This window comes from Protopterus annectens, chromosome 8.part0 (assembly GCF_019279795.1).
Source record: "Protopterus annectens isolate FY-2018-M chromosome 8.part0, PAN1.0, whole genome shotgun sequence".
Taxonomy (NCBI): Eukaryota; Metazoa; Chordata; order Ceratodontiformes; family Protopteridae; genus Protopterus; species Protopterus annectens.
The window spans coordinates 1,147,950,244-1,147,963,063 of record NC_056741.1 but is presented as its reverse complement, the minus strand read 5'-3'; the positions used below and the strand labels follow the sequence as shown (position 1 = coordinate 1,147,963,063).

Here is a 12,820-nt window from a genome sequence, read left to right as displayed (position 1 = left end):
CCACAGTAAGGGGAGGGAAAATAATTGTCTTGAATGCTGGTAGTGCAACAAAGGTGCAATGCATTACATGGCCACACTTTTCGGTCATAATTGTATTTCCACTTTGCATAGAAGTGGCTATAACTGCTGACTGAGGTTTGGGGTTGTGTGGATTTAACCATTTGGGTTAAATGAAGGTCGGTCAAAGGGCAAAATGCATCATCCACCCCAGTGGACTTTACCCAGGGTTCAAGACGGAGGACAGCATCAAACCTGTCAATCTAAAACATGTTTTTCAGAGTTGTGTTTTTTGTTGGAGGCTGGGAAAGATTTACTTTTCTCCCCAACTTCATGTGTAATCACTAGCTAGCTTGTATCCGAAGTCAATGATCACTTCCTCAGACATGTGTATAGGTGTCTTATCTTTTGTGGGAGTGAGGCATGCTGTAAGATGGCAACAGACTGATGCAGATATTCAGTTTTCAGATGTCTGCAAAGATGGTGGCACCATGCTGGCAGCGACCTCTTGTCTCCCCTTGTGCACTTGCATTTTTGATGTACTTGCCTGTATTGTCGATGTGGTGCCATTTGTCTGGTCAGGTGTCAGCAGTTGTGATGTCCATGGTGTCCCAATGTTCTTGCCTGTGAACATGAAGCGGGGTCTTCAGTGCAATTTGATCGGTCGGATGGTTTTTGGAATAGTGCCAGTGAATTGAGTTGAACTGGGGACAGGATTATGGTGTGGTCCAGACTGTTGGGGCCTGCAGATGGCTGCAGAGGTACATTTTGTGGATTTGTGCGGTGTACTGGTTTCTGGTGTGAAGATTTGTTTCCTCTGACGGGAATGTTTGAGAAGATGGTGGAGATGCAGCATCTGATTCTGTGCCTACATTTGGACTGGAATGTGGTTTGTGCTGGAGTTTGATTGCTGCAGTTGAGGCTTTTGGCACAGTCAGTTGGCTCATTCTGTTTATGATTTTGTTTGTATATAGTTTCTTAAATGTGTGGCTAATGAGCCTGGAGGAACAAAATTTCATTCAGCTGTGCACTTGTCATTCAACCACATGCACAGTTATTCTCAATTCTTGTAACCTAAGAATACAGTCTGCAGCCTTGCAGGCAGCTGTTACCATGAAACTGGCATCTAAGATTGGCTCATATCAGAAGCCCTCCATATAATTGGATATCCTAGTTGGTGTCTACATAATATGCACTGCTCCCCTTACCAGGTTGTGCAGAGTCAGTTGCCTATAAAGTGCCAGGAGTTGCCACATGTAATTGCACAGCAAGTACATGACAGGCCAGTTTAACTGGCTTGAAATGCCTCCCTAGGCTATGATGTATGGTCTGAAGGCTTACATAATCCCAAAGAATGATGCAGCAATAAAAACTGTTTCAACTGGCTTAGCTTCTGGTATTTCACTTGTGCTGCAAGCTTCTGAGGACTTTTGCCTTGCATTTCTGACACTTCTGTCAGACCTATGAAACTGAAGTTCGTGTGTAAACACTCCCTAAAGGGATCTATCTTGTGCAGAATATTCAGCCTACTGAAGAGATAGGTACATAATTCAAAATATAGCTGTGGAGCTCCTATGGAACCATGTTTACAAAGTAGTTCTCGTACATTTGGGTGAATGGGTTAACTGGAAATTTGACCCCTGGCTTGGCACCCATAGCCCTCATGGATACGAGGAAAGGAAGCCCTAGCGTATCCTTCAACCTATTTATCTGAAACTGCCGTGGAAATGCAAGGCTAGGCTTAAGATCCCCCAAAGGTAATTAGCCCACCAAATGTCAGCCTAGTATCTGCCTATAGAAGCAGAATAAAGTTTTGTAGAACCCTCAGGCAGTGGGAGGGTGATAAAAGCCAGCAAGTTTATATGCCAGTCAGTCCATCTGCTGGTAGCTTTTTCAAATCATTGCACAGTGTCACAGTCCTGGTATGAATCCTCCTTCATTCTTTTAGAGGAAGGGCCATCAGCCTTGACTGCTTACCTGCCCATTGGTGTAGTAGACCTTCATGAGTCAAGTTAAATATTCTGCATGGTGGTTTTCTGGGGCACTGTCCATGTAGTACAGAACTTGAGACCTATGTAAAGATCAGAATCATTGGACTTGCTCGTCTTAACTTTTTTATTTTTGTCACTTAATTTCATAATGCTTTATTTTAATCCCAGCTTGGCATTTTACTGTTTAAATCTTGGTCTGTACTGTCTGCTTTGTCTCCACACTTGTCCCCTGTTTCTCTGCAGCTTTAGTATGTATACATTTTCAGTACAGTTAAGTGACTGGTTAATCTTTTGCATTTGATTAAATCTGTTTCAGTTTGATTTTTGTTTAGTGACCTAGGTAGTAGCTGAAAGTAGTAACTTCAGTTTACTAATTAGTCCTACAGCAGATTAATGCAAGTGAAGGGTATAGTGGGCAAAAAGGCTACTGTGCAAACCAGACATTGGGTAAAGCAGCAGACTGATGTGCAACATATGAATGAAAAATGGCTGTGAATACATGAAGTAGAGTAGACTACACCTCCATTTTAGTTCAATCATATGGTTTCTAGATGGTAGTAAGTTAAGGGAAGTAGAATTGGATGGTATTTGTCAACTTGCCAGTTCATTTCACTGCCTGTGCTGCATCTTTCAGGGTGTTATGAAAGACTGCCTTCTGTAGATCTCACTCATAAGTGCGGTGTGAAGTCCTAGCAATTAGCATTTTAGCAGTTAAATCCGACCCATGAAAGGTCCAGATGCCATAAGCAGCTATGGGTGTTTAACTGGAAGTACACAAAGCACTATAAGCTTGACTTAATGCCAAACTCAGTAGCATTTCCTGCAGTGTAACAATGCTTAAACATGCAGATTAATGAATGCCTGCAAAGTTTCTCTTGGTTTCCAAATTTAAAATCTGGGCATCTTCCAATTGTACCACAAACATGAAGTTTTTCAGGACCAGTACAAGTTATTACATTTTAAATTTGGTCTGAAACAGTTTATAGGAATGCAAAAGCTCAAGGGGAGTTGTGTAATGAAATGGGGTGACTATTCTAGCTGGTTTAGATTGGGTAGCCACCACTTTTCAAACTAAACTAGATTCTTATGAGCTGATTCTAGTTTTACCCCTCACTTAAGGATTTCCAGTCAATGCTCAGACTCTTGCACAACCATTAAAATGGCTCTGAGTATTCAGTAGTGCCATTACACTGAAAGTGGGGAAAATTCTGAAGTACCATCCCTGTAAATCACCGTGAAACTTCACTATGCCTGAAAGTGGTATATACCATTTACAATTTTTAACCCAAATCTGTCACCAGTTTTAGGATATATTGAGGGACAGCGGAAACAAATGCCCCTGAAAATCTGGGATAGCTGGTTTGCAGTACAGTGTTTTCATAGGCTTCATTGCATTACTGTGTGCAGTCTTGAGATTTAGGTTGCTTTGTAGTCGCTACTCTAAACTACATAGTGTTGGAAGAAAGCACAAAATGCCTTGGGTTACCTGACTAGATTCTGTCTGCTACAGTTGCCAATACTGTTGAAGCTGTTAATGTGCTATTCAAGTTGGCACAGTCTGCATTAGAGCTGCTGCTAAGTATTGCTGGGCTAAATAGTTGCAGGCGGAGTTCTAGGATATGCAGTAGTTTTACAGGATGTTCCCTTTACAATATTTGTATAAAGTTGAGTAAATTTTCATGACTTGTCTAACATTTTAAATTTTTACTTTTTAGTAAAAACGACCTGTTCAGAGTCTGATTTTGTATGTAAAAACGGTCAGTGTATTCCAAAGAGGTGGCACTGCGATGGAGATACAGACTGTGAGGATAGTTCTGATGAAAGCCCTGAAAAGTGCTGTAAGTATGATTTTCTGTCATTTCAAACTTAACCTGATGAATGTATCTAAAAATGCATTTTCATAGTATTTAAGTTTTGAATAAACAAGATTCTAGAGAATTCCATTTCTGTGAATGCTTAGTCTTGGCACTTCAGAATTTCCAGCTTTAGTTCTTGAAGGAATGTTCACAACTTGCACTGCAACATTCTACCACTAGAGTAGTAATCCATACAGGTTGCTGTTTCACACAAGTACTGTTTGTGTGAAAACAAACGAGTGCAACCTCTCCAGGGTAACTGCAGAAGTGAACTCTTGCATGTGGAAAGTTTCCATGTACGCAGCCTCAGAAGTTACTGATGTACTTGTCTAGTTTCCCCTTTATTTCATTTTACTCTGCAGTCCTAATCCCCATAGTAGCAGTTCTGCAGACTTATTTTACATTTGTGACCAGGAGAGTCCAGCTGAAAAAGTTCATTTTCAGTGGAGGCCTGAAGCTCCAAGAGTGCAGTTTATTACAGACAAATGTAAAGACCAGACTTGCCATACAAAATTTCTTAGAAGCTAGGATACATTAATTTCTTACTATATACTGTTAGCTTTTGAAGATGACACAAAGCATGACCTTCTTGGAATAGTATATTTTCAAAGGAAAGCGAAGATCCATGAGCAGTTTCTGGATATCTATGTGAAGGACATCAATATAATAGAATTGTTTTTGAGTTAGGATACCTAATACTTGGTACTATAGGTATTAATAGGTATTAACGGTACTTGCGTATTATTGCAACCAGATTTCCGCACTGCCATAATTTTGGTATGTGTGCAGAAACGGGCTGCTTCAGCTAAGAAGGGGTCTGTAAGGAAGAAAACATTACTGTCGCCAAGTATGAGCCAGGAAGAGGAGAGGGTGCGAATTTGTACCTCTTTGCTCGTAACTCCACAGTGAAGCTCTGCTTTGCAGTACCTGCACTTCGAGGGACTATGTCAGCTACTGGAAAAGCAAATCATCAAATACACCCTGCGATGTTAGACTGTACATCTCAAGTTCAGGGATTGCTGCCTTTCTTAGGTTAGGCAAACTGCTGATTTACATATACAGTGAATGCTTTCACTTCTGGTGGTAGTGTCGCCGTTTGTGAAGCACTGGACATAGTTTAGAAATAGACACTCAAAATCACCTCTTTATTACAAGTACTAAGTGCACTTCAAGTACGTGTTACTACTGGACAGTGCTGCTCTTCATGTACTTTGTGGATGGTAGCAGCTTTTTTAATTTCACCCGAGTATAGCTTTCTAAATTGCCTCCCCCAAAAAAGGGACCAAAACCATCACTACTGTTTGCCTTCTCTGAAGGATTCATTCCAGCCATACAAAATAAATCCGTTGGTCAACGGCAGCAGGCATGACATTTCAAGCGTGCATCTGTAATGCACACTGAAAACAGGAAGAGGGCTTTCTCACATGTTTTGCCTTCCTGAAAGTAATTCAACGTTAGTCCATAGCCAAACTGACTCACAGCACCACCTTAGTGTTTCATGGTCTTTGTGTGGAAGTATGCGAAGGTCGCAACCGCAAAAATCTGGTTGCGATAATACGCAAGTACCGTATTAACTTTAGGAGATGGTGGAAAGCACAACATTCCTGTGAGTTTACACTAACAACTAGTCAGGATGTGCAGTTTAACAGTGAAGTGGGTACAAAGTGCCAGGGGGATGCAGGAGCAGTCTGCTCATGAAGTGAGCTTTGACTCGGTGTTTGAACTGGGTTGGGGATTTGCTTTATATGGGCAGGAAGGGAGTTCCAGGTTTTTGATGTATAGTGGCTGTAGACTTGCCAGCCTCATTGCTATATTTGGTGACTTTGAGGAGGTTGTGTGCTAGACCTTTAGGTTCAAATAGTGGTATAGGGTTGAAGGAGATTTTGTAGGGCTGGGGTGTTAGGGTAATCTTATTTTGTGGGCTAATGCTAGTTGAGTTGGGGTAGTAGTGGTAGATCTAGCCAGTTCAGTTTTTAGGCAGTCACTGTGGTGTGTTATGATGGGTGATGTTGTAGTGAATTTAGCTATCATTGTAGCTACTATAAAGTTTGTTTAGGTCAGATTTGCAGAGATTTGTAAGTGTGGGGGAGGCATACAATAAGGTGGGTAATAGGCATGATGTTCTTCGTCTCACATTGCTGTAGTCCGCTGTCCTCGGTCGGCCCGAATATCAAAGTATAAGGCTGACGTCGGTCAGGGCGCATTTGACTGACGTCAGGACGTCAGGGTACAAATGTGCATGACCGACGTCATTTCCTCAGTCTTTTTTGCCGCATGGTCTGATGCAGAAGCAGCATTGCAAGTGCCGGTTGGCGTTCTGAGATTTTTCGATTTAGAAGTTTCAGACAGAGTTCAAAGTTGGCTAAGTACCCCGTTGGGGAATATTTTAGTTTTTTCTTGCCTCAGTCATTTACCGGATGTCAGAAAAAGTAAATTGCATTTCTTGTGGGAAACAAATACCGCATAGAGATTATCATACTTTGTGTATTCCTTGCTTAGGGCCTGAGCACGACGTTGTTGGCTGTCGCTCTTGTGCTAGATTTAATAAACGCACTATAAGGAGAAGGTTGGATTGTGCAAGGTTAGTCTTTGGGAAGCGGTGCAACTATAAAATGCCGTCGGATGCTCCGACGCCCGCTTCTTCGAAGGACAAGGCAGTTAAGCCTAGGCTAGAAGAGCCGTCTGTACCGGACGCCGGTTCTTTAGAGGTGTCGGTGGAGCTGGTGGCTCCACCGGAGGTTTCTTTGGTGAGACCTTATTATTGCAAGATGTGGCCTCTCAGGAGACAAGTCAGGCTGAGGGGGCTTCTCAGGTTACTATACTCCCCTCCCTAAGGTGGCTAGGCCCTCTCCTTCTGTTTCAAAGGCTTCTCCCAGGGGCAGGCCAGGTTTAGCTTCAGTTGGTGTTACCCCTAGCTCTTCAGGTACTATGCCCAAGAAGCATATGCTTAAAATGGCAGAAGATTTGATTACTTTGATTAGGGGTTCTATGCCCCCTCCTGATAAGAGACCTAGGGTGGAGCCTGAGCTGGGGGGTTTTGAGCAGGCTTCAGATGTTTCAGAGTCTTCGGCTGAAGACTTGCAGGAGTACTCTCCTTATTCTGATTCTGATGTGGATGATTCTACTCCTTCTGCTACTCCTCCTGAGGATTTTTTTTTTCAGAAACTCTTCATTCCATGAGGGAGCATTTTAAGTGGGAAGGTCAGGACTTCTCTGATTCCAGAAAAAGGCTTAGGGAATTTCTGTTTTACCCCAGCATAGGCCTTTGGCTATACCTCCTGTTTTGGATGTAGTGGAAGATGTTTTTACAGAGGCTTCTCTTAATCCTGATTCTTTGCCTCCTGCTCCTGTTAAGCCGGATAGGTATTACAGGGTGCCTGAAGCTCATAAGTATCTTTTTAAGAGTCCTAGGGCAGACCCAGAAACTGTTAGCCAGGGGCCTAAAGGTGTTAAGGCTTCTGTTAAAAATCCGGTTCCTGCAGACAAGGAGGCTAGGGCCTTGGATAGATGGGGAAAAAGTCTGTACTTCTTCTACTCTTGCTATGAGGGCTCTAAATTGCCAGTTTCACATGTTGAAATACCAAAACTATCTCCTTTCACTATTGAAGTCTAAGGTTGATGCTCTGGCAGTAGGTATTGATTGTAAAGAGTTGCAAGATTTAGTGCATGTTTCTGAACAGGTGGGTAAGCATTCTTTGCAATGTGGTTTTGATGCTGTACAGGCCTCGTCTAGGGTGGCTGCCACTGGGTCAGTTCTTCGCAGGCACGCCTGGCTGAGGGATCAGAATTTGTCTGAACATGTTAAAACAAGGATTTTAGATGCTCCTTTACAATCTGACGTGTTTGGTCCTCCTGTTGAGACAGTTTTAAAGAAAATGGAAGACAAGGCTGAGTCTATGCAGACTGTTAAAGATTTTTTGCAGGTCCAGCCTCCAAAGTTTAGTAGAAATTGGCCTACTAAAGGGTGGACGTATCCTTCCTATGATTCCCAGTCTAGGGGTAGATCTAGACGTGGTAAGGGCAGAGCTCAGGGCTCTTTCAGGCCTAGGACAGGGAGTTCTCCTGCACAGGCTTCGGGTGAGGGCAGGGGTCAGTCCTTTCGTAAGCAGACCCAATGACCTACCTTTTCAGCTGCCAGAGCCTGCTCGTCTGGCAGCACCTTTGGGAGGAAGGTTGGCACTTTCAAAGAAAATTGGAGTTTAATTACCCAGGACAGATGGGTATTGGATATCATACACCAAGGCTACAGGTTTTATTTCCATACCTTGCCTCCTTTCAAAGGCATGCCAGACGTTCCTCCTCAACAAAGAATAGAGGCTCACAAACAGGTTTCTCTGTTGCTCCAGCTAGGGGCCATACAGCCGGTCCCTCTGCCAGAAGTGGGCCTAGGATTTTATTCTCGCCTGTTCCTAGTACCAAAGAAGGGGAACACGTGGAGACCAATTTTGGATTTATCTATCCTCAACAATTATCTGGACATTCCCAAGTTCAAAATGTTGACGTTGCAGCAGCTTTTACCTCTGCTGGGCAAAGATCATTGGATGGTAACTTTGGATCTCAAGGAGGCTTACCTTCATGTTCCTATCAGACTCAGTTGCAGAAAGTATCTGCGTTTTCGAGCTGGGACTTCTCACTATCAGTTCTCTGCATTGCCCTTTGGCTTATCTACTGCGCCCAGAGTGTTCACGAAAGTTCTGGCTCCAGTGATAGCTTTCTTCAGACTAAAAGGAATACAGATCTGTCCTTATTTGGACGACTGCCAAATTCTGGCTCAAGGAAGGGAAGAGCTTCATCATTTGGAATATGTGATAGCAGTGCTAAGATGCCTAGGGTATTCTGTGAACGAAATAAAGTCCAGTCTAGTACCCTCTCAAGACATGTGCTTTCTGGGTGTGAGACTGAATACAGCATCCCAGATGGCCTTTTTAACCCCGGACAAACAAGAGTCTTTCCCTTTACTTCCATCAACTATCTCATCAGTCCGGGCTGACTGCAAGGACAGTCCTTCAAGCCTTAGGGTTCATGGCATCTTGTATTCTGGTGCTTCCCAATGCCAAACTGCATATGAGGAAGCTACAATGGTATCTCAAAAATGTATGGACACAGCACTGCCAGGATTTGGACACTGTCATTCAAATAATACCTTGCATTCAGAAGGAATTTTTGTGGTGGGCTCAGGAATGTCACCTAAACAAGGGACTCTCTGTGACCCGGCCAGAGGCGAGTCAGATTTTAACGACAGATGCCTCAGACAAAGCTTGGGGAGCTCATCTAAATGGAAAGTGGATACAAAACAAGTGGCCTGTCAGACTACAACATCTACATATCAACATGAAGGAGATGTTAGCAGTCCAGTTTGCATTAATAGTTTTCAAGGAATTCCTTCTTCCAGGACAGGTGTTGATTCTAACAGACAACACAACTGTCATGTGGTACATCAACAAGCAAGGGGGAACGCATTCTTATCCTCTATGCAGGCAAGCAATGATTTTGTGGGAGACTGCTCTAAGTTTACAGCTCAATCTTCAGGCAAGGTTTCTGCCAGGAGCACAGAACTCCTTAGCAGATGTGTTGAGCAGACGAATTATGGATCCCCACGAGTGGAAATTGGATCCTCATGTATTTCAGAAATTGACAGTGTCATGGGGAACTCCAGACATAGATCTGTTCGCTTCTCCACTAAACCATCAGCTGCCAAAGTTTTGCACAAAAAGGTTTCATCCCACAGCTTGGAGAGTGGATGCTCTTTCTTTCAATTGGAGCAATCTTCATGTGTATGCCTTTCCACCTCTGCCTCTCCTCCCAAAGGTACTTCTGAAAGTCAGACAGGACAAGCCAAGGATGATTTTAATAGCTCCAGATTGGCCTCGACAGCACTGGTACCCATTACTAAGAAGTCTAGTACGGAAGCCTCCATGGCCTTTGCCTTCGATTCCACACCTGTTGTCACAGGAGGACAGCCATTTGCTCAATGTCAAGCTTCACTCTCTGCACCTAACAGCCTGGCATATTCTGTTTTGAACCGTAGTGGGCCTCCACTTCCTCAGCAAGTTTTGAATGTTATTTTGGAAGCTAGAAGGCCTAGTACAAGGAAAGTGTACGCGGATAAATGGAAGAGATTTTTATTTTGGAGTGCAGCAAAAGATTTTGATTCTGGGCCTAATTTGTGTGGCTCTTCAATATCTTACTGAGTTACTGGAGAAAGGTTTGTCTTTCTCTTCTATTAAGGTTCATGCTGCAGCAATTTCTGCTCACTATGATTGTGACCCACCATTGTTTTCTCATCCTTTGTTCGAGCAATTTCTTAGAGGGGCAAAGAATATCAGACCCCCACGAAAAGCTCCTGCTCCTGCTTGGGATCTCAATTTTGTGTTGGAGAAACTCACTCTACAACCTTTTGAGCCTGCAGCTACTGCTGAGTTGAAATATTTATCATGGAAGACTGCTTTTTTATTGGCCATTACCTCTGCAAGAAGGGTGTCTGAATTGCAGGCCCTTATGGCGGTTGAGCCTTTCTTGATTTTCCATAAGGATAGGGTATCATTACGTACTAATCCTTCCTTTATGCCTAAGGTGGTTTCTAGTGTGGCTTTAAACCAAACTATTCATTTGCCTACTTTTTATGCAAATCCCCAAAATAAAGGGGAAAAGATTTTGCGCACTTTGGATGTTCACAGGCAGTTGCGTTATTATTTGGACAGAACTAAAGGGTTCAGGCAGTCTCAGCAGTTGTTTGTTTCTTTTGCTTTGAGTTCTCAGGGCAAGCCTGTGTCAAAACAAACTATTTCTAAGTGGATTGGGTTTTGCATTGCTTTCTGTTATTCCCATCATGGCAAGGAGATTCCAGCTGGGATTAGGCCTCATTCCACTAGGGCTACTGCCACTTCAACAGCTTTTTTGAGGGGAGTGGCAACCAAGGATATTTTGGAGGCAGCTACTTGGAGTTCTGTGCATACTTTCTCTAGGCATTATCACCTGCCACTTTACTAAGTCCAGGGCTGGTTTTGCCACTGCTGTTTTGCAGGGCATTTTGGCAGCTCCTGCTTCCTTGTAGTTAGCCATCCTCCCTTACCTCTGCTTTGGGATTCTACCCAAGTGTAAGGACTGCAGCAATGTGAGATGAAGAACATAGTACAGTTTTGTACCTAACATAAATGTAGATGTTCGAAGATCCGCATTGCTGCAGTCCAATTTACCCTCCCTCCTTCCCCTCTGTAGTTAGAGGTGGTTGTGTGGGTTGGGTTGTACATATTGTGTATATTATATATATTGTACATATAGTTAGTGCAAGGGTGGTTGGTTGGTTGTTTGCTGTCTTTTGGTTTTGACCTTTATTTTTAGGGTCTTCTGACATCTGGGGCAAGAAAAGACTGAGGAAATGACGTCTGTCATGCGCATTTGTACCCTGACGTCCTGACGTCAGTCAAATGCGCCCTGACCGACGTCAGCCTTATACTTTGATATTCGGGCCGACCGAGGACAGCGGACTACCCAAGTGTAAGGACTGCAGCAATGTGGATCTTCGAACATCTACATTTATGGTGGGTACAAAACTGTACTTTTTGGCAATTGCAGTTTTGGGAGTGGTCTGTGAGGCTTTTATTACAATAAAAGTAGACCTAGTTTTTATGTACTTTTTATGGTTATGGAAATATGGATGTCAAATCTAAAGTGATCATCTATTTCTACCCCTAGCAGCTTTGTATGATTGGTGGGGGTGATTGTAGTATTAGAGGAGATGATGAAACTATTGGAGGGAGGTGTGGTTCTATGGGAGCGGTTCTGGTAGAGCTAAACCAAGTACTTTAGTCTTGCCTGGGTCAGAATAAAGTTTTGTTTGATACAATTTTCTGCTAGGGAAAAGCATTCTTGTGTTTGGGAGTGACAGTCAATAGTTTTGACTGTGCTTATGATGGTATCAGCATACTGTACTACTTGAGGCTTTGGGAATATTGGATGGGAGCTGGTTGGTGAAGAGGGTAAAAAGGAGTGGTCCCAGGATGGATCATTGGGGTACTACTAGGGAGACTGGTAGGGAGGGAGACTGTTGGTTTTGCCACATTATAGTGTTGCCTTCCCTCTAGGTAGTTTTTAAACCAGGAGATGCAGGGATGGTAAGGTTTAGAGTGGATAGTGAGTGAAGGAGTTTTGTATGGTTAACTTATCAAATTACTTGGATAAGTGTAGGAATGTGGTGTATACAGAGTCCATTGTTTCTGTGGTTGGTAAATGCTGTAAGCGCGGTGGTGCTGTGGAGGCGTCTAAAGCAATGTGTTGCTAGTAGTTTATCTAGGAGGTATTGCATTAGTTGCTTGTGTATTACCCTCTAAAAGTTTAGATAATGGGATAGTATGGCTATAGGGCGGTAGTGGAGTTCAAGGGAGGTACCCCCTTTATGTAGTGGGATAATGTGATATTTTCTGTAACTGGTACTGTACATTGAGATTCTTCTGTTAAGATCAAGATGGGATATGCTATGGCTTCTGCAGCTATTTGGAGGTATTCAGCAGGTAATTTATTGGCAGCAAAAGAAGTTGGTTTGATCTTTAGGAGTAACTTTTCAGTGGATTTAGTTGGTTCTGGGTGGAAGCTAAAGTTGGGGCAGTTGTGACTGGTGGGGGTGTGCAGAGGTGGGGATATTGTAGGGTTGGTTATTTGCAAGGGCGGATAGTTTCTGTAAATTTGTGAATTGTGTTGGGATATTGTCTTGGTTATTTTCAGTTCTTGGGGTAGGGGTGTTTTCCTGGTTGTAGAATAGTTAATTGCTGGCCAGAATTTTTATGGGTTCTGTTTATCCTGTAATTTTTGGTAAGATGTTTCATCTTTTGGTAAGTTTTGGCTTTGTTACGTAGTTCAAGGTATAGTTTTGTCTGATTGGGATTTACTATAGTCCAGGATTCCTTCCTTTGAGGAAGGTTTTAGTATCTGGGGTTAGCTAGGGGGCATATTTAGTTTTAATTCTGAGGGGGGTGTGAT

At 43.0% G+C, this 12,820-nt stretch overlaps 1 protein-coding gene across 2 annotated transcripts in view; it reads left to right on the top strand.

Moving 5' to 3' along the window:
* VLDLR (very low density lipoprotein receptor) overlaps window positions 1–12,820 on the top strand; it is a 348,579-nt gene that overhangs the window by 115,297 nt on the left and 220,462 nt on the right. For both annotated transcript variants that reach the window (XM_044080659.1, XM_044080658.1), the window contains exon 3: window positions 3,704–3,826. In XM_044080659.1, coding sequence (XP_043936594.1) covers window positions 3,704–3,826 — 123 coding nt within the window. The remainder of the gene's footprint in view (window positions 1–3,703; window positions 3,827–12,820) is intronic.